This window comes from Procambarus clarkii, chromosome 44 (genome assembly GCF_040958095.1).
Source record: "Procambarus clarkii isolate CNS0578487 chromosome 44, FALCON_Pclarkii_2.0, whole genome shotgun sequence".
Classification (NCBI taxonomy): Eukaryota; Metazoa; Arthropoda; class Malacostraca; order Decapoda; family Cambaridae; genus Procambarus; species Procambarus clarkii.
This window is the reverse complement of record NC_091193.1, coordinates 28,041,372-28,059,799: the sequence shown is the minus strand read 5'-3', so window position 1 is coordinate 28,059,799 and position 18,428 is coordinate 28,041,372. Positions and strand designations below refer to the sequence as shown.

The following is an 18,428-nucleotide window of genomic DNA, read 5'->3' as shown; positions in this document are numbered from 1 at the left end:
TGTCACAGTATGACACTGATACATTTGTAGTAGGATAGGCTGTAAGGCAGCTTGTGTCCAGGACTGTTGAAGAGGACAGTGTGTGTGTGTGTGTGTGGCAGTTGGAGAGGAGAAGGCCGACATTGACGAAGCGGCCCCCTGTAAGAGGGTGTGAAGCCCCCTTTTAAATCTGCCCAGGCTGAAGGAGTTGTCGGAGGTCGTGAAAGAAAAGTTGCTGACGATCTCCAGATTGTTTATTCTTTATTTCCATCCCTGTATTAATATTAATTGTATATGTGATCATGTAGCTTATGTCAGTAGATATCACATATTTTACCATTGTGTTTAAGTGTGCCTCTATAATGATCTCTATGAGCATACACGGGGGATATAGTCCCACCTAGTGAACATTACATTTTCTATAGAAGTTCTTAGTGGCTGGAGAGTGGCAAAGCAGCACAGACTTATATAAAACTGTACCCTAGGCTATTCGTCCAATATCAGATCTGTAGGAGTGACAACACTTTGGCAACCAGCAATATAGTGGCTGGAGAGTGGTAAAGCAAGATAGACTTTATAGAAGTGCACCTTGGGCTGTCAGTCCAGTGTCAAATTTGTAGGAGATGCAACACTTTGGCATTAAGCAGTATAGAATACACCCACTGAACTGCACTGCTGCGGTGCAGAGATCTCAACCCAGCTGGTGACCTTGTTAAAAGAAGATGGAGAAGGCAGGCAGGAAAGGAATTCCTGCAACTCTTTGTCTGGCAGGCAAGGTAAGGTAATTATCAAAAGAAGGCACCAAACCGGGAAGGCTATGTAGCACCATCAAAGTGCAAAATAATCAGAGGGCGCTAAATATCACCAAGAACGCCAATACGAGAACAAAAACGCATGAGGCGAACAATATCCAACTCCAAACTGGAGTTGGATATTAGTCGATATATCGACTGGAGTTGAAACAATATCCAACTCCAAACTGGAGTTTGGAGTTTGGAGAACTCCAAACCTTCCCAGATATTCTAAAAAAAGCGAGAGTAACGCCTGTCCACAAATGTGGTAATCTCACAGATGTTAACAACTACAGACCTATATCTATCCTGCCAAACTTGTCAAAAATTCTTGAAAAACTAATTTATAAGCAGCTTTACTCATATCTAGCCAAACTCAATATACTTAGCCCTTGCCAATATGGCTTCAGACCCAAAAAAAGCACTAACGATGCACTTATTAGTATGCTTAGCTCGATTCATACAGCTCTTGATAAAAATGAGTTCTCTGTTGGGTTGTTTGTGGACCTGCGTAAAGCTTTTGACACTGTCAACCACCAAAACCTTCTTCTTAAATTACATCATTATGGAGTCAGAGGACACTCCCTACAATACCTCAAATCCTACCTTACTGACAGGCTCCAATATGTTTCTGTGAATAATACAATTTCTACCACCCTACCCATCAACATTGGTGTTCCCCAGGGCAGCATACTTGGCCCTCTCCTCTTTCTCATCTACAGTAATGACCTTCCAAATGCCTCCCAACACCTCAAACCAATTCTATTTGCTGACGACACAACCTTCATTTACTCCAGTCCTGATCCCCTTGCTCTAAATGCCACAGTAAATACTGAGCTAAATAAAGTCCATCTGTGGCTAACTGCCAACAAACTCACCCTTAACATTGACAAAACCTTTTATATTCTGTTTGGCAATAAATCCTCTAATCAAATAAATCTCAAAATAAACAATACCCAAATTTGTAACAAATTAGATGGCAAATTCCTTGGCATTCTCATTGACCACAAGCTTAATTTCCAGGGACACATTCTAAACATATCAAAAAAAGTTTCAAAAACTGTGGGCATTCTTTCTAAGATCAGATATTATGTACCACGCCCTGCCCTGGTGACTCTCTATTACTCCCTTATCTATCCATATCTCAACTATGGTATTTGTGCTTGGGGCTCTACTACCCAAAATCACTTACGTCCTCTAATTACTCAACACAAAGCTGCTATTAGGACAATATCCAATTCTGGCCCCAGACATCACTCGGTACCCCTACTTAAATCTCTGAATATGTTAGTCATTAAGTCACTGCACATTCTCTCATGTGTATTATACATATATAAAACGCTAAACTATAATGCCAATCCTGATCTCAAAAGCTTCATAGAAGGTTGTATCAGAACCCATGAGCATCACACCAGAAATAAATACAGTTTTGATATTCCTAGAGTACGACTTAATCAAACTAGAAATGCTCTACAAATCAAGGGGCCCAGAATGTGGAATGACCTTCCCAACCATGTTAAAGACTGTACCTCTCTCAACCAGTTTAAGTTAAAAGCGAAGCTATACCTAATAAATTCCCTGTAACCTACCTTACCCTTCTATTGTCAACCAATGTCTGTTTTTTTTTTCTTTAAAGAGCGCTGTTTGTCGACATAATTGTATTTGTGCTGCTTTTTCATCTATGTTTTCATTTCTTGTTTTCATTCTACTCATTATGCTCAATTAGTATTAAGCTTGTCATTTAAGTTTATCATGCCCGAAACGCTTTGCGTAATAGTGGCTTTAGGCGTTGTATGTACTAGCTGTACCTATAAGTCAAACAATCCTTGTAAATATTTATTGTATGTATGTACCTTACCTAAATAAAATTGTATTGTATTGTATTGTATTGTAATATCAAAAGTATCCGATTCATTCTATCGAGGGACGGTCAGAAAGCAAGACACACGCTCGTCCTGGAAGTCAGGACATTCAACAAGAATATGCACAACTGTAAGAGGGACAATGCAATTCGGACAATAAGGAGCAGGGCGGCGCTCCATTAAGTGACCGTGGGTTAAGCGAGTACGGCCAATCCGCAGCCGTGCCAAAGCAGGTTTCCTACCGCCGGTTATGGTGGTAGGAGGAAGGCCACGGGGACACGGAGTATGCAGCTTGTTACTAACTACAGAGGACCAACAACTCTGCCAACGGGCAAGGATGGAGGAATGAATAACAGAATAAAAGTCGGAAAAAGGAAGACCTTTACGGGAGATGGGACAAGAACGGATTGCTGCCTTAGCGGTAGCATCTGCACGCTCATTTAAAGAGACACCAATATGGCTGGGAACCCAGCAAAACTCACCTGATTTAAACTTACTAGAAATAAGAAACAGCCAATGTTGAATCTCTATGACCACCGGATGGACCCTAGAGCCATGAGGGCACTACGAGAGTCAACTACAACCACAAAGGAGGAATGACAATGAGAAAGCAAGAGACGGAGAGCATAGAGAATAGCATAAAGTTCTGCTGTGAAGACGCTAGCCTCCGAAGGGAGGCGATACATATAAGTGCAATCAGGAAAAACAACAGAGTAGCCAACACCGTCCACAGACTTAGACCCATTGGTGAAGACGGAAATGGAGCGGGAGTGAGAAGAAAAGTGCTCAAGGAAGTGGCTTTTCAGAATCGTAGGAGGGGTAAAGGCTTTAGTGATACAAGTCAAGGACTTACAAAACTTGGGAAGGGGGACTCTCCATGGAGGCAAGGAAGGATCAATATGAGGAGAAACATTAGAAATATGAACAGAAAGAGAATCCTGTAAGCAAGATAACATTACAGAAAGAGGGAGACGATGAAGAGGAACAGGTGCTACAGGAGGGGTAAAAGTTAAAGCACAACAGAGGCGAGAGGAAGGATGTTGAAAGGACTGCGCAAGATAGCGAAGAAAGTAGCGATCACGGCGGTCCTGAAGAGAGAGGAAGCCAGTGTCAACATACAAACTGAGGGCGGGAGTAGAACGAAAAGCCCCAGAGCCAAGACGCAACCCAGTATGGTGCAAAGCATCAAGATGGCGAAGAGTAGAAGGAGAAGCAGAAGAGTATGCAGAGCAATCATAATCGATTTTAGACAGAACGAGAGAGAGAGGAGTGCAAATAGAGAAGCGTGCGCCTATCCGCTCCCCAAGAAGTATGGGACAAAACCTCAAGTAGGTCAAGGGCCTTACAGCATTCAACTCGGAGGTAAGAGAGATAGGCTGACCAAGACAAACGAGTGTCAAAAATCAACCCCAAAAGCTTAGCAGAATCCCTGTACACAAAGGGATGACCATAAAGCGACAAAGAGGAATGAACTACATACTTCCGAGTAAAAGTCATAGCACAAGTCTTAGACGTAGAGAACCCGAAACCATGATCAGTAGCCCAAGACGACACGGCATCAATCGGAAGCTGAAGCCGCTGTTGAAGGATAGGCGAATCATCACCCTGCCAGCAAAGGTAAGATCGTCAACATAGAGAGTGGAGAAGACGCCAGAAGGAAGAGAGGAAAGAAGACCGTTGAGGGCAAATAGAAAAAGAGTAGTGCTCAGAACACTACCCTGGGGTACACCCTCATACTGCCGAAAAGGGGCAGAGAGAGTGGTACTAAGCCTCACACGAAAGGAACGACGAGAGGAAACTCTGGAGGAAGAGAGGGAGATTCCCAAGAAGGCCAAAAGAATGAAGTTGAGACAGAATATGATACCGCCAGGTAGTGTCGTAAGCCTTTTCCAGGTAAAAAAGGACGGCAACAACGGAGGTCTTCACAGCAAAAGCAGTACGAATATAGACCTCCAAGTTCACCAGGACATCTGTTGTGCTGCGGCACTTGCGGAAACCAAATTGAGAAGGGGAGAGGTGGTGATAGTGTTCTAAGAACCACATCAAACGAACGTTAACCATACGGTCAAAGAGCTTGCAGACACAACTCGTGAGGGCAATAGGGCGGAAGTCCTTGGAGGATGACCCCAGAGACCCTGGTTTCCGAACAGGGAGGACAACAGCATCGAGCCAGTCTTCAGGGACTGACGACGACTCCTAGACCCGATTGTATAGACTCATTAAATACCGAGACATGCATGGAGGGAGATGGTGAAGCATTTCATAATAAATGCCATCGGAGCCCGCCGCCGTAGAACCGCAAAGGGCTAGGGCCAACTGAAGCTTAGAGAGAGAGAGAGAGAGAGAGAGAGAGAAGGGATCATTATAGGGAAGGCAAATTTAAGTACAGAAATTTAAAGGATGAGATTCAAGAATAGGCTTACGAAGAAGGAAGGATTGGGGAAGATGAGAACCAGAACAAACAGATGAAAAATGGGAACCCAATTTGGTCGCGACCTGCAAGGGGTCTGCCACAATTAAGAGCACCATTTAGGCGAAGGACCGGCGAGACATTGGGAACGAACTTACCCGCAATCTTGCGAATACGCTTCCAGACCAGTGGTAGAGTTGTTTTGGACATAACGGTGGAGACATAAGACATCCAGCAAGGACGTTTAGCCACACGGACGATCCTACGGGCCACCGCACTCGCCTTCCAAAACAAAATAAAAGACTCAACCGTCTGCCGGTGGCAATGTCTCTTCCAGGCTGCACACTTACAGCGGACAGCCCGAGCACAGTCCACATTCCGCCAGGGAACGCACTTCCGCATTCCCTGAGAGGAAGAGTGAGGAATAGAGTGGAGGGCAGCGTCAAAGTCAGTGTCATGAAAAAGAAGAAGAGCGCGAGGGAGAGGCAGAACAGAGAGGGAAATAGTAGCACGGAGAGTAAAGACTCGACAAACCGCCACCTAGGGAAGGAGAGGGGAGGGTGAAAAGAGAAAAAAGTAACAAGGATAGGAAAATGGTCACTGCCATGAAGGTCATCAAGGACCAGTCACCCGAAATCTAAGGAAAGGGATGATGAGCACAGAGAAAGATCGAGACAGGAAAGGAAGCAGGTCCAAGAGTCCAAATAAGTGGGCTCACCAGAATTAAGAAGGAGCAGGGAAGAAGAGAGGATGAAAGGTTCAAGGAGTCGACCCCGGGTGTTTGTCAGCACATCACCCCAAAGGGCATGACAACAATTGAAATTACCCAGCAGGAGCACAGGCTCCGGCAAGGAGTCTAGGTGGTGTTTAAGATAGGGAAGAGAAAGTGGGACAGCGGAGAGAGATAAATGGAACAAACGGTGAACCATCAATGCACAAAGACACAGGCAGCAGAACAGTGGAGAGGCGAGGAAAAAAGTAAGGGGACAAAGGAATATCGCAGCGAATCAAGAGAGCAGAAGAATTATGGGCCTCAGCAACAGCTGGGGGGATGGGGGAGAAAAGAACAGCCACGGAAGCGACCAGGATGAGCACCAAGCATCGGCTCCTGGAGACAGACACAAAGGGGCGAAAACTGCGAAATTATAAGTTAGAGGTCAAGGAAATTGGCGTAATATCCACGGATGTTCTATTGAAGAATAGGTATCGGCAAAAAGAGAGAGAGGAGAGCAACAGAGAGCAAAGAAGAAACAAAGGTGAAAAAGAAACACAGCACGTTAAAGAAGCACTGGGTCAGGATCAGGGTCAGCGAAGTCAGGGTTAAGGGGCATGGGTAAACTGAGTAAATAAAGAGGGAAAGAAGCAGGAGGACAGACCAGAGGTGGACGAGCAGGGTCTGGAGGAGGAGGAGGGGCAGAAAGAGGGGAGCGCACCTCAGCAAGGGCACGAACCAAGATGGAACCGGGGGCTAAAGAAACCCCCATAGTAGGAACAGGGGGCTCCACCACCGAAGAGGCAGGGGAAGGAACGATAGAAGCAGAGATAGGGGGCGAAGAAGAAAGCGAAGCCTTCTTACCTACCGGGGAGGAGGAAGGAGAGGAGCCAGGTTTCCGCTTCTGACTCAAAGAGACAGGCGGCCCAGCAGCAATGTACTGGGCAACAGACTCCAGTGTCTCGATAGGAGAAGAGTGAGAGCGAACAACACGACCACAAGGAGAGCGATGAACATCGGCCTGCACAGTCAGGTGGCGTGGAGAGCCAAGAGATGGAGGAGAATGACGAGGAGGAGGACCAGAGGGAGAAGAGAAAGAAGACACAGGAGACATGACAGACTGGGTAGAAAGAAGGGGAGCCCAAGACAGAGAACCATGAGGGGGACCCTCCAGGACAGAACGGAGGGAAACAGGGGAGGTGGTAGCGAGCGTGTCCGGGTCGAAGGCTTGGAAACGGTTGTGAGACTGAGGAAGGTGGGAAGGACGAGGAGAGGAAGAGCGCACCACGCGAGCATAGGAAACGCCAGCGAAAGAGGGGAGACTATGAACTATGAACAGCCGAGCCTCAGGAAAAGACAAACAGTCCCGGTGCTTCAAGTTAAGGACGGCCGCCTCAAGTTTCTAACGTATACATGTGTGGGAGAAGGTAGGGTGGCCTCACCGCAATTGAGGCAGTGGGCCTGGGGAGAAGTGCACTCCAACTTAGAGTGACCCTCGCCTCCACACATGGGACAGAGAGAGACAGGACTAGAGCATTTGAAGGCACATGCCCAAACCTCCAGCACTTATTGCAGAGCCGAGGAGATGGAATATACTCCTGAACCGAGCATCTGGCACCAGCAAGAATGACAGAGGGCGGAAGGGAGCTACCATCAAAGGTAATCTTCACAACCCGAAGGGGCAGACGGCGATGACCACGAGGGGGACGAGTAAATGTATCCACCTGGAGGACAGAATGACCCTGGGTCTCGAGGATATGCTTGAAATTCTCTTGGCTGTGTTTGAGATTCCTAACACCAGTCGCAACATGGTGCGGGAGGAGAACAGTGCCAACACTGGCATTCAACCGAGCGTTCTTTGAGACTCGAACAGGGGTTGCGCCAATGCAGGATAAGGCGGCCAAGCGGGTGGCTGCATCCTGAGAAGGAGCAGCAACGACACGGGTACCAAGACGGGTTGGGTCGAAGGTAACAGAGGCATCTACTGAATCTACAAGATGCCAATGAAGGGAAAATCGTCAGGAGTTGAATCTAAAGGATGGAGGTCAAAGCACTTAGTCCACGTAGCAGGACCAAACAAAGCATGGTATGAATTAGCATGGGAAGGGAGCATACGAGAGCGGCCGTGGCGGGGATGGCGATGAGAACCTTGAGAGAGAGACAGGTCATAAGGCGCAGTAGTCACAATAAGAGATGGAGCCGTGCAAGGGGACGAGGTAGTCACCACAGCAGGCTTGGGGCTCGACCCAATCACAGAGGAGAGAGGGGAGCTGGGAGGAAGAGTTCGGTCTGGGCCTAAACCAGGCCCTGTATCGGGGGCTTCAGAACCTGGCCTTCCAGGATGGTCCGACTCAGGGGCCTGGTCTCCCATTCCATGAGCCTGGGTAAGAGAAGTCGTGTCGTCATCCACATAGCAAACAAAATCAAAAGGTTGGGACCTGGAACCAAGGGATACCACCTACCAGGGCAGCCAGGGAGGCCGAGCATGGGGCAGTGCGGGAAGGGTGCGTCGTCCCCAGTGGTGCTCCCCCTTTTCAACAGGGGAGTCCTACGACATCGTCCATTCTCCCACACTGGTGCTAAGACCCCAGTCCACCTATCGCCCCAGCCTGGACACCCAACCATCCACTCAGGGCGGCCCCTCACAGGCGACCCCTTCAGCAGGTGGTCCGATGGCTTACAAGGCCCCTACATGGTGCCCATCAGCATGTACACCACCCAAAGAGGGGGCAGGAGAGGGGGGCACAGGCAACCTACACCGGTCCCAGGGAGGTGTACGTGAGCCCTCACCACGGCAAGGAGGCACCACAGAGGGGGTCTGGCAGGCAAGACTCAGGGTAAGTTATTGTTAAAAGGTAAGCCTGGGTCTTCCTTCACTCCTTCATGGGTCTAGGCCAGAATTGCTAATACTTTCCCCGTGGTTGACTGAAGTGCTCCCCAGGGCGAATCAGTGGCACCCCCTAGTGGTGGGAGCGAAGACTTGCGGTGGTGGGTATTACTGGTCCTCTTCTGTGGGACCAGGTATTTTGGGGAGTCACATGATCGGAGAGACTGAGTACTGTCTCCTGAGCCCCTAGCAGCCCCCTGCTATCGGAGCCCCAGTGCACCCCCTTCCCCCCTCCCCCCCCATGACAATACATACTAGGTGAGTTAACAAAACATAATGTTGGATACAGTGACATATATATGAATGGGATTGGGTGGATATAAATAGGAGCTGCATCATATAGGCCAATAGCCCCATACATGGATATTAATATCATAAGATAGTGGATATTAACAAGGTACAGTATTAGCGAGACAAATGTGTATCAATGATCCTACTCAAATTGTCCTTTAACTGATCAATAAAAAACGAATCTAAATTATACAAACCACTGTTAATATACAAATTACATGATTTTTTAATCTGTATTAAAACAGATTCAATTACGTTCCTATTGAAAGTATTTTTACAATTCGTTATTGAAGAAGTCATCTCCCAATCAATTTGGTGAGAATTTTCTGACAAATGAACAAATAAAGCATTAGACAATTGGCTGTGTTTTACAAAATATTTATATTGCGAAATTCTATATTTCAAATCTTTAGATATTTGCCCAACATAGAACCTATTACAGTCTTTACAAGATATTTTATAAATTACACAATCATCACTACGAGCACTGTTTCCAACTAATAATTTTCTAACAGTATTTTCGTAATTAAACAATACATGTTTAATTACAAATAATTTTATTTATTTATACCTTCTTGTACAAATAAATAAAATAAATAAATAAATCATGCATGGACCAAGGCACACGGTCACATATCCGGTGTGACAAACAAGAGAGAGTAACTCACTGTGCCGACGACAAAGGCGATAAAGAGGATGAGAAAGATGACATCTCGGCAGACGCGGTTTTTAAGTGGGCCATCGAAGTCGTCAGTGACGGGGGGCGCCAACTCCTTCCCATTGACCTGCGGGAGAACACTGTAAAAGCCATGGGTCGTATAATGCATATTGCGACCCCTTGTGTGTCCAAGATGGGGAAGGGGTATGGAGAGTATGTATGACTTACACGGTATTCTTATCCACACGCACTCGAGATGGGTAGTAGCCCCCCACAGTGGTCAGTACTCGGGCTCATCCCGTCTCTAGTACCGTAAATATCATTAACAACCTGACAGGAAATTAACTCTTTCATATTCATGGTTGCAAATGATACAACGCTAATGAAAAGAATCAGACAGAAGAGGACTGCATTACGAGGACCGTCTTAACAACATTGTAAGCCCTGGGCGGAACAATGCACTGGGCCTCCAACCCGTTCTCGCACTTTCGTATAGTCAATATTGACTTATTAAATACGTGCATATGTGACATACTAAAAAAACTAGGTTATCTTGAAAAACTTCATAGAAAACACCAACCTTACCTAACCTTCTTAGTATGTTAAGATAAGCATCTTATTGCTTCGTAATTACAATTATTACTTAACCTATTATAGGTATAGGTATTATAGGTATAGGTTAAGTAATAATTGTAATTACGAAGCAATAAGATGCTTATCTTAACATACTAAGAAGGTTAGGTAAGGTCGGTGTTTTCTATGAAGTTTTTCAAGATAACCTAGTTTTTTTAGTATGTCACATATGCACGTATTTAATAAGTCAATATTGACTATACGAAAGTGCGAGAACGGGTTGGGGCCTCCTACCCTAGGTGATGGGTCAAGTTCGTCCACTAAAGTAAAGATAACTCCCCCCCATAACCATCAGATAGTTATGCACAATATTTATATCATAAACATCTTTTGAAAAAGGGAATTGAATCCCAGGCTCCAGTGGGAGGTCGAGTAATTATCCACTCAGCCAAGAGATCTCTCATGAACAATATGGCAGCATTGCATGATGGGCCCTAGAATCGTGGGGGGGGGGCGGCCCTGGCCACGTGGCCAGTGTGCCTGTATGAATCATGGGGGGGGGGGCGCCCCTGGCCACGGGCCCAGTGTGCCTGTATGAATCATGGGGGGGAGGCGCCCCTGGCCACGGGCCCAGTGTGCCTGTATGAATCATGGGGGCGGCCCTGGCCACGTGGCCAGTGTGCCTGTATGAATCATGGGGGGGCGGCCCTGGCCACGTGGCCAGTGTGCCTGTATGAATCATGGGGGGGGGCGCCCCTGGCCACGGGCCCAGTGTGCCTGTATGAATCATGGGGGGGGGGGGCGGCCCTGGCCACATGCCCAGTGTGCCTGTATGAATCATGGGGGGGGGCGGCCCTGGCCACGTGGCCAGTGTGCCTGTATGAATCATGGGGGGGGGGCGGCCCTGGCCACATGCCCAGTGTGCCTGTAGGTTAAGGTAACACTGTACAATAACCTGCAAGGGGTTCTTAACACACTCAAAAAGTAGTCTTAAAAACGGCTGTAAGATTAACCCAACCGAGGGCTAAGTTAGGAGGAGGATAAGAGGAGTGAGAAGACCCGTGCAGCAGCGTAGGATGAAGGGCAGATCACCTTCCTCTCTAATGAACTGATATTGTCCGGAAGGTCCCTGACTTGTAGGCGGGAGGTTCTCTTAAATTACCAGAGAAGTGGTAGTACCCCAGTACCACGAAGGAAAGGCACCCCTCATACCATCTCATCCCATCCCCTCCCCCCCCCTCTCTCTCTCTCTCCCCCCCCCTCTCTCTCTCTCTCTCTCCCCCCTCTCTCTCTCTCCCCACCTCCCTCCCTCTCTCTCTCTATCCTCTCTCTTTCTCTTTTCCCTTCTCTTCTCCTTCTCTTCTTTACATAGCTTGGTACGTCTCGGCCAGTGGTTGGAAGTCTTATACCTTTGTTCTTCCTTCCTCCGGATGGCGAGGGCATGGACTTTACTGCCATTTCAAATTAGAATTTCAAATTAGAGAGAGGCCTGGTACGGCTCGTCATTGACTGAGGGATCGAGGCACCCCGGTACCTGGAGGGGAATCGAGGCACCCCGGTACCTGGAGGGGAATCGAGGCACCCCGGTACCTGGAGGGGAATCGAGGCACCCCGGTACCTGGGGGGGGGGGATCGAGGCACCCCGGTACCAGGAGGGGAATCGAGGCACCCCGGTACCAGGAGGGGGATCGAGGCACCCCGGTACCTGGGGGGGGATCGAGGCACCCCGGTACCTGGGGGGGGGATCGAGGCACCCCGGTACCAGGAGGGGAATCGAGGCACCCCGGTACCTGGGGAGGGGGGGATCGAGGCACCCCGGTACCTGGGGAGGGGGGGATCGAGGCACCCCGGTACCTGGAGGGGGGGGATCGAGGCACCCCGGTACCTGGAGGGGGGGGGATCGAGGCACCCCGGTACCAGAGGGAGGGGGTCGAGGCACCCCTGCACCAGAGGGAGGGGGTCGTGGCAAACCTGCACCAGAGGGAGGGGATCGTGGCACCCCTGCACCAGAGGGAGGGGGTCGAGGCACCCCTGCACCAGAGGGAGGGGGTCGTGGCACCCCTGCACCAGAGGGAGGGGGTCGTGGCACCCCTGCACCAGAGGGAGGGGGTCGAGGCACCCCTGCACCAGAGGGAGGGGGTCGTGGCACCCCTGCACCAGAGGGAGGGGGTCGTGGCACCCCTGCACCAGAGGGAGGGGGTCGTGGCACCCCTGCACCAGAGGAAGGGGGTCGTGGCTCCCCTGCACCAGAGGGAGGGGGTCGTGGCACCCCTGCACCAGAGGGAGGGGGTCGTGGCACCCCTGCACCAGAGGGAGGGGGTCGTGGCACCTCTGCACCAGAGGGAGGGGGTCGTGGCACCCCTGCACCAGAGGGAGGGGGTCGTGGCACCCCTGCACCAGAGGGAGGGGGTCGTGGCACCCCTGCACCAGAGGGAGGGGGTCGTGGCACCCCTGCACCAGAGGGAGGGGGTCGTGGCACCCCTGCACCAGAGGGAGGGGGTCGTGGCACCCCTGCACCAGAGGGAGGGGGTCGTGGCACCCCTGCACCAGAGGGAGGGGGTCGTGGCACCCCTGCACCAGAGGGAGGGGGTCGTGGCACCCCTGCACCAGAGGGAGGGGGTCGTGGCACCCCTGCACCAGAGGGAGGGGGTCGTGGCACCCCTGCACCAGAGGGAGGGGGTCGTGGCTCCCCTGCACCAGAGGGAGGGGGTCGAGGCACCCCTGCACCAGAGGGAGGGGGTCGAGGCACCCCAGCACCAGAGGGAGGGGGTCGAGGCACCCCAGCACCAGAGGGAGGGAGGTCGTGGCACCCCTGCACCAGAGGGAGGGGGTCGTGGCACCCCTGCACCAGAGGGGGGGGTCGTGGCACCCCTGCACCAGAGGGAGGGGGTCGTGGCACCCCTGCACCAGAGGGAGGGGGTCGTGGCACCCCTGCACCAGAGGGAGGGAGTCGTGGCACCCCTGCACCAGAGGGAGGGGGGGTCGTGGCACCCCTGCACCAGAGGGAGGGGGTCGTGGCACCCCTGCACCAGAGGGAGGGGGTCGAGGCACCCCTGCACCAGAGGGAGGGGGTCGTGGCACCCCTGCACCAGAGGGAGGGGGTCGTGGCACCCCTGCACCAGAGGGAGGGGGTCGTGGCACCCCTGCACCAGAGGGAGGGGGTCGTGGCACCCCTGCACCAGAGGGAGGGGGTCGTGGCACCCCTGCACCAGAGGGAGGGGGTCGAGGCACCCCTGCACCAGATGGAGGGGGTCGTGGCACCCCTGCACCAGAGAGAGGGGGGGGTCGTGGCACCCCTGCACCAGAGGGAGGGGGGGGTCGTGGCACCCCTGCACCAGAGGGAGGGGGGGGTCGTGGCACCCCTGCACCAGAGGGAGGGGGTCGAGGCACCCCTGCACCAGAGGGAGGGGGTCGAGGCACCCATGCACCAAAGGGAGGGGGTCGTGGCACCCCTGCACCAGAGGGAGGGGGTCGAGGCACCCCTGCACCAGAGGGAGGGGGTCGTGGCACCCCTGCACCAGAGGGAGGGGGTCGTGGCACCCCTGCACCAGAGGGAGGGGGTCGTGGCACCCCTGCACCAGAGAGAGGGGGTCGAGGCACCCCTGCACCAGAGAGAGGGGGTCGTGGCACCCCTGCACCAGAGGGAGGGGGGCCACTTCATGAATTATTACAGGCGGGTGGAGCTGTTGAGTGTCAATATTACTGGCTACTGCCACCGCCAGAGAGCTCAACCTGAACATAAAGAGAAACGGAAGTTAAGTTAAGGAATTTTTTAGGAGAAAGCGCTAAGCCAGTATGACTACATAGGAGAGAGACGGCAGTGATAAGATAAACAAGAGCGGGAGTAGAGAAATGGGAGGAAACAAAGCTGGGAACAAAGGAAGGTGCGGCTGGGTAACGGTCCAGTTAGGCTCCAACACTCACCGGCCTTGAACACGTCCTCACTAAACATATATATAATCACATATTATTGTAACTTTTGATCGTCTACTTCTTCCATTCCATTGATTATTTATATGACGAGAGAAAACGGAACAGTCACCTGATCACCATTTTCAGTGTAATAATTATTATAGCCATCTGTCAGTATTATCGAGTGGAGAGTGAGATGGCAAACGAGGATTGGGTGAATACACGGCACCCCTGTAGCACTCTTGGGAAGGGGGGGAGATTGGCTCACCTTGTCTTTCACTCACCACCACAAATTTACACAATTAATGTAATTAAACATGCAGTACTAACAAATTTTAGTTTGTTTTTCAAATTAGCAAATACGTAAATACGACTCCCGGGAGAGACTAGCAAGTGGGGGACGACATGTTGGTCGTGTGCGAGGCCTCAGGTCCTGCAGATGGTGAGATTTATGCCTCTATATTACAACAGAGGCGGTGTAAACCGTTAAGTTACACCTGTTGCTGATTTGTCCCGACTTTATGCTGCCGTGTGTGCTGCTGGTGGTGTTGCGGGGCTCTCAAGGCTGTGGCACGTTCCTGTAAAAACACCAGAACAGGAATCCTTAACGTGTCTAGTCACGACGGCCCGTGGGTCATTGTACAGCGTGTTTCAGGAAGCTTGGGTTTGTGCGCGTCGCTCACTCTCACGCATGATCTCCCAGAGGGAATAAAATCATTCCCCTCATTGTTTGCTGATGATGCATAAATTATGAGGAGGATTAAAACAGAGGAAGATAGATGAGGCTTCAAGATGACCTAGACGGACTAAATGAATGTTCCAACAAATGGCTACTAAAATTCAACCCAAGTAAATGCAAGTTGATGAAACTAGGCGGAGGAAAGAGGAGGCTAGACACTAAATACCGAATGGGAGAAGAAGTCCTTCACGAAACGGACAGAGAAAGATCTAGTTGATATCACGCCAAATTTAGTTTCCCGAAGCCCAAATCAAATGAATAACATCAGCGGTGTATGCGAGGCTGGCTAACATCAGAACTGCTTTCTGAAGTCTGTGTAAGGAATCCTTCAGAACCTTGTATACCACGTATGTACAGCCAATCCTGGAGTATGCGGCCCCAGCATGGAGCCCGTACCTTGTCAAACACAAGACGAAGCTGGAAAAAGTTCAGAGGTATGCCACTAGGCTAGTCCCAGAAATAAGAAGCATGAGTTACGAGGAAAGCCTGAGTGAACTAAACCTCACGTCGCTGGAAAACAGAAGAGCTCGGGGAGACATGATCACCACATACAAAATTATCAGAGGAATTGACAGGGTAGACAAGGATGGATTATTTAACTCGGGTGGTACATGCATAAGTAAGTAATTATCAAAAGAAGGCACCAAACCAGGAAGGCTATGTAGCACCATCAAATACGCAAAATAATCAGAGGGCGCTAAATATCACCAAGGATGCCAATACGAGAACAAAAATGCATAAGGCGAACGATATCAAAAGTATCCGAGTCACCAAGAATTCTATCGAGGGACAGGTGAGCAAGACACACGCTCGTCCTGGAAGTCAGGACATTCAAGAAGGACATGCACGACCGTAAGAGGGACAATGCAACTAGGACAATAAGGAGCAGGGCGGCGCTCCATCAAGTGACCATGGGTTAAGCGAGTATGGTCAATACGCAAATTCGCAGAGCTGATTCCCACCGCCGGTTACGGTGGAAGGAGGACGGCCACGAGGAAACACAACATTTAAGAGTACGTAGCTTGTTACCAGTAACAGACAACCAAGAAGCCTGCCAACGGGTATGGACTGAGGAATGGATAACCGGGTAAAAGTCGGAATACGGAATGCCTTTACGAGAGATGGGACAAGAGCGGACAGCTTCCTTGGCGGCAGCATCCGCACGCTCATTTAAAGACACACCAATATGACTGGGAACCCAACAAAACTCAACCGACTTAAATTTACTGTGAACAAGAAACAGCCAATGCTGGATCTCGACAACTACTGGATGAACCGGATTAAAGGACCCGAGAGCCATGAGGGCACTACGAGAGTCAACAACAACTACAAAGGAAGACTGACAACGAGAAAGCAGGAGATGAAGAGCATAGAGAATAGCATAAAGTTCCGCTGTAAAGATGCTAGTCTCCGGAGGCAAGCGACACATATAAGTGCGATCAGGAAAAACAACAGAGTAGCCAACACCGTCCGCTGACTTAGACCCATCGGTGAAGACAGAAACGGAGCGGGAGTGAGAAGAAAAGTGTTCGAGGAAAAGGCGTTTTAGAACCGTAGGAGGGGTAAAAGCTTTAGTGATACGGGTCAAGGATGTACAAAACCGCGGAAGAGGGACCCTCCACGGGGGCAAAGAAGGAACAACACGAGGAGAAACATCAGAAATACGAACGGAAAGAGAATCCTGTAGGAGAGATAACCGGACAGAAAGAGGGAGGTGGTGAAGAGGAACAGGAACCGCAGGAGGGGGAAAAGTTAAAGCACGACAGAGGCGAGAGGAGGGATGTTGCAAGGACCGCGCAAGATAGCGAAGACAGTAGCGATCACGGCGGTCCTGGAGAGACAGGAAGCCAGTGTCAACATACAAGCTAAGGATGGGAGTCGAACAAAAGGCACCAGAACTGAGGCGCAACCCAGTATGGTGCAAAGCATCAAGACGGCGAAGAGTAGAAGGAGAAGCAGACGAGTAAGCAGGGCAACCATAATCGAGCTTAGACAGGACGAGAGAGGAATGTAAAGCAAGGAGAGTGCGCCTATCTGCCCCCCAAGAAGGATGGGACAAGACCCGAAGGAGGGTAAGGGCCTTAGAGCACTCAACACGGAGGTAAGAGATATGGGGAGACCAAGACAAACGAGTGTCAAGGAATAACCCCAAAAGCTTCGCGGAATCTTTGTATTCAAGGGGATGACCATAAAGTGACAAAGAGGGACGAAGAACAACCCGTTTCCGCGTAAAAGTCATTGCACAAGTCTTAGAAGTAGAGAACTTGAAGCCATGATCTGTGGCCCAAGACGACACGGCATCAATTGCAAGTTGAAGCCGGCGTTGAAGGAGAGGCGAATCATCACCCTGACAACAAAGGGTAAGATCATCGACATAGAGAGCAGAGAAGACACCAGAAGGAAGAGAGGAAAGAAGACCATTGAGGGCAACCAGAAAAAGAGTAGTGCTCAGAACACTACCCTGGGGCACACCTTCGTATTGCTGAAAAGAGGGAGAGAGAGCGGTACCAAGGCGCACCCGAAAGGAACGATGAGAGAGAAAGCTGCGGAGAAAGAGAGGGAGAAGACCACGAAGGCCAAAAGAATGAAGTTGAGATAGGATATGATAACGCCAAGTGGTGTCGTAAGCCTTTTCCAGGTCAAAAAGGACGGCAACAACGGAGGTCTTCGCAGCAAAAGCAGTACGAATATAGACCTCCAAGTTCACCAGGACATCTGTCGTGCTGCGGCACTTGCGGAAACCAAATTGAGAAGGGGAGAGGAGGTGATGGTGTTCCAGGAACCACATCAGACGAACGTTGACCATACGTTCAAAGAGTTTGCAGACACAACTTGTGAGAGCAATAGGGCGAAAGTCCTTAGGGGAAGTACCCAGAGACCCCGGTTTGCGAACAGGGAGGACAACGGCATCGAGCCAGTCCTCAGGGACTGACGACGACTCCCAGATCCGATTATACAGACTCATTAAATACTGAGACGTGCTCGGAGGGAGATGGCGAAGCATCTCATAATGAATACCATCGGAGCCCGCCGCCGTAGAACCGCAGAGGGCCAGGGCAGAACGAAGTTCAGAGAGAGAGAAGGGATCATTATAGGGAAGCTGAAGATGAGTGCAGAAATCTAAAGGACGAGACTCAAGGACAGGTTTACGAAGAAGGAAAGATTGGGGAAGATGAAGACCAAAGCTAACAGAAGAAAAGTGGGAACCCAGTTCGGAAGCGACCTGCAACGGGTCAGCCACAAGAGTACCATGGAGGTGAAGGACCGGTGAAACATCGGGAACGAACTTACCCGCTATATTGCGGATACGCTTCCAGATCTGGGCCAGAGGGGTTTCGGACGTAATTGTTGAGACATAAGATGCCCAACATTCACGTTTAGCCGTACGGATGGCCCTACGGGCCACCGCACTCGCTTTCCGAAAGAAAAGAAAAGAATTGGTCGTTTGCCTACGGCGGTGCCTCTTCCAGGCTGCACGCTTACAGCGGACAGCCCGAGCACAGTCCGCATTCCACCAGGGAACGCACTTCCGTGGACCCCGAGAGGAAGAGCGAGGAATAGAGCGGAGGGCAGCGTTGAAGACAGTGTCATGAAAGAGGAGGAGAGCGCGAGAG

The 18,428-nt window shown here is 50.5% G+C and overlaps 1 protein-coding gene across 2 annotated transcripts in view; it reads right to left on the bottom strand.

Annotated features, from left to right (window-relative positions):
* The window catches only part of LOC123745433 (choline transporter-like protein 1), a 218,860-nt gene that overhangs the window by 102,400 nt on the left and 98,032 nt on the right, over nucleotides 1-18,428 (bottom strand). For both annotated transcript variants that reach the window (XM_069300865.1, XM_045726001.2), the window contains exon 3: nucleotides 9,601-9,717. In XM_069300865.1, coding sequence (XP_069156966.1) covers nucleotides 9,601-9,717 — 117 coding nt within the window. The remainder of the gene's footprint in view (nucleotides 1-9,600; nucleotides 9,718-18,428) is intronic.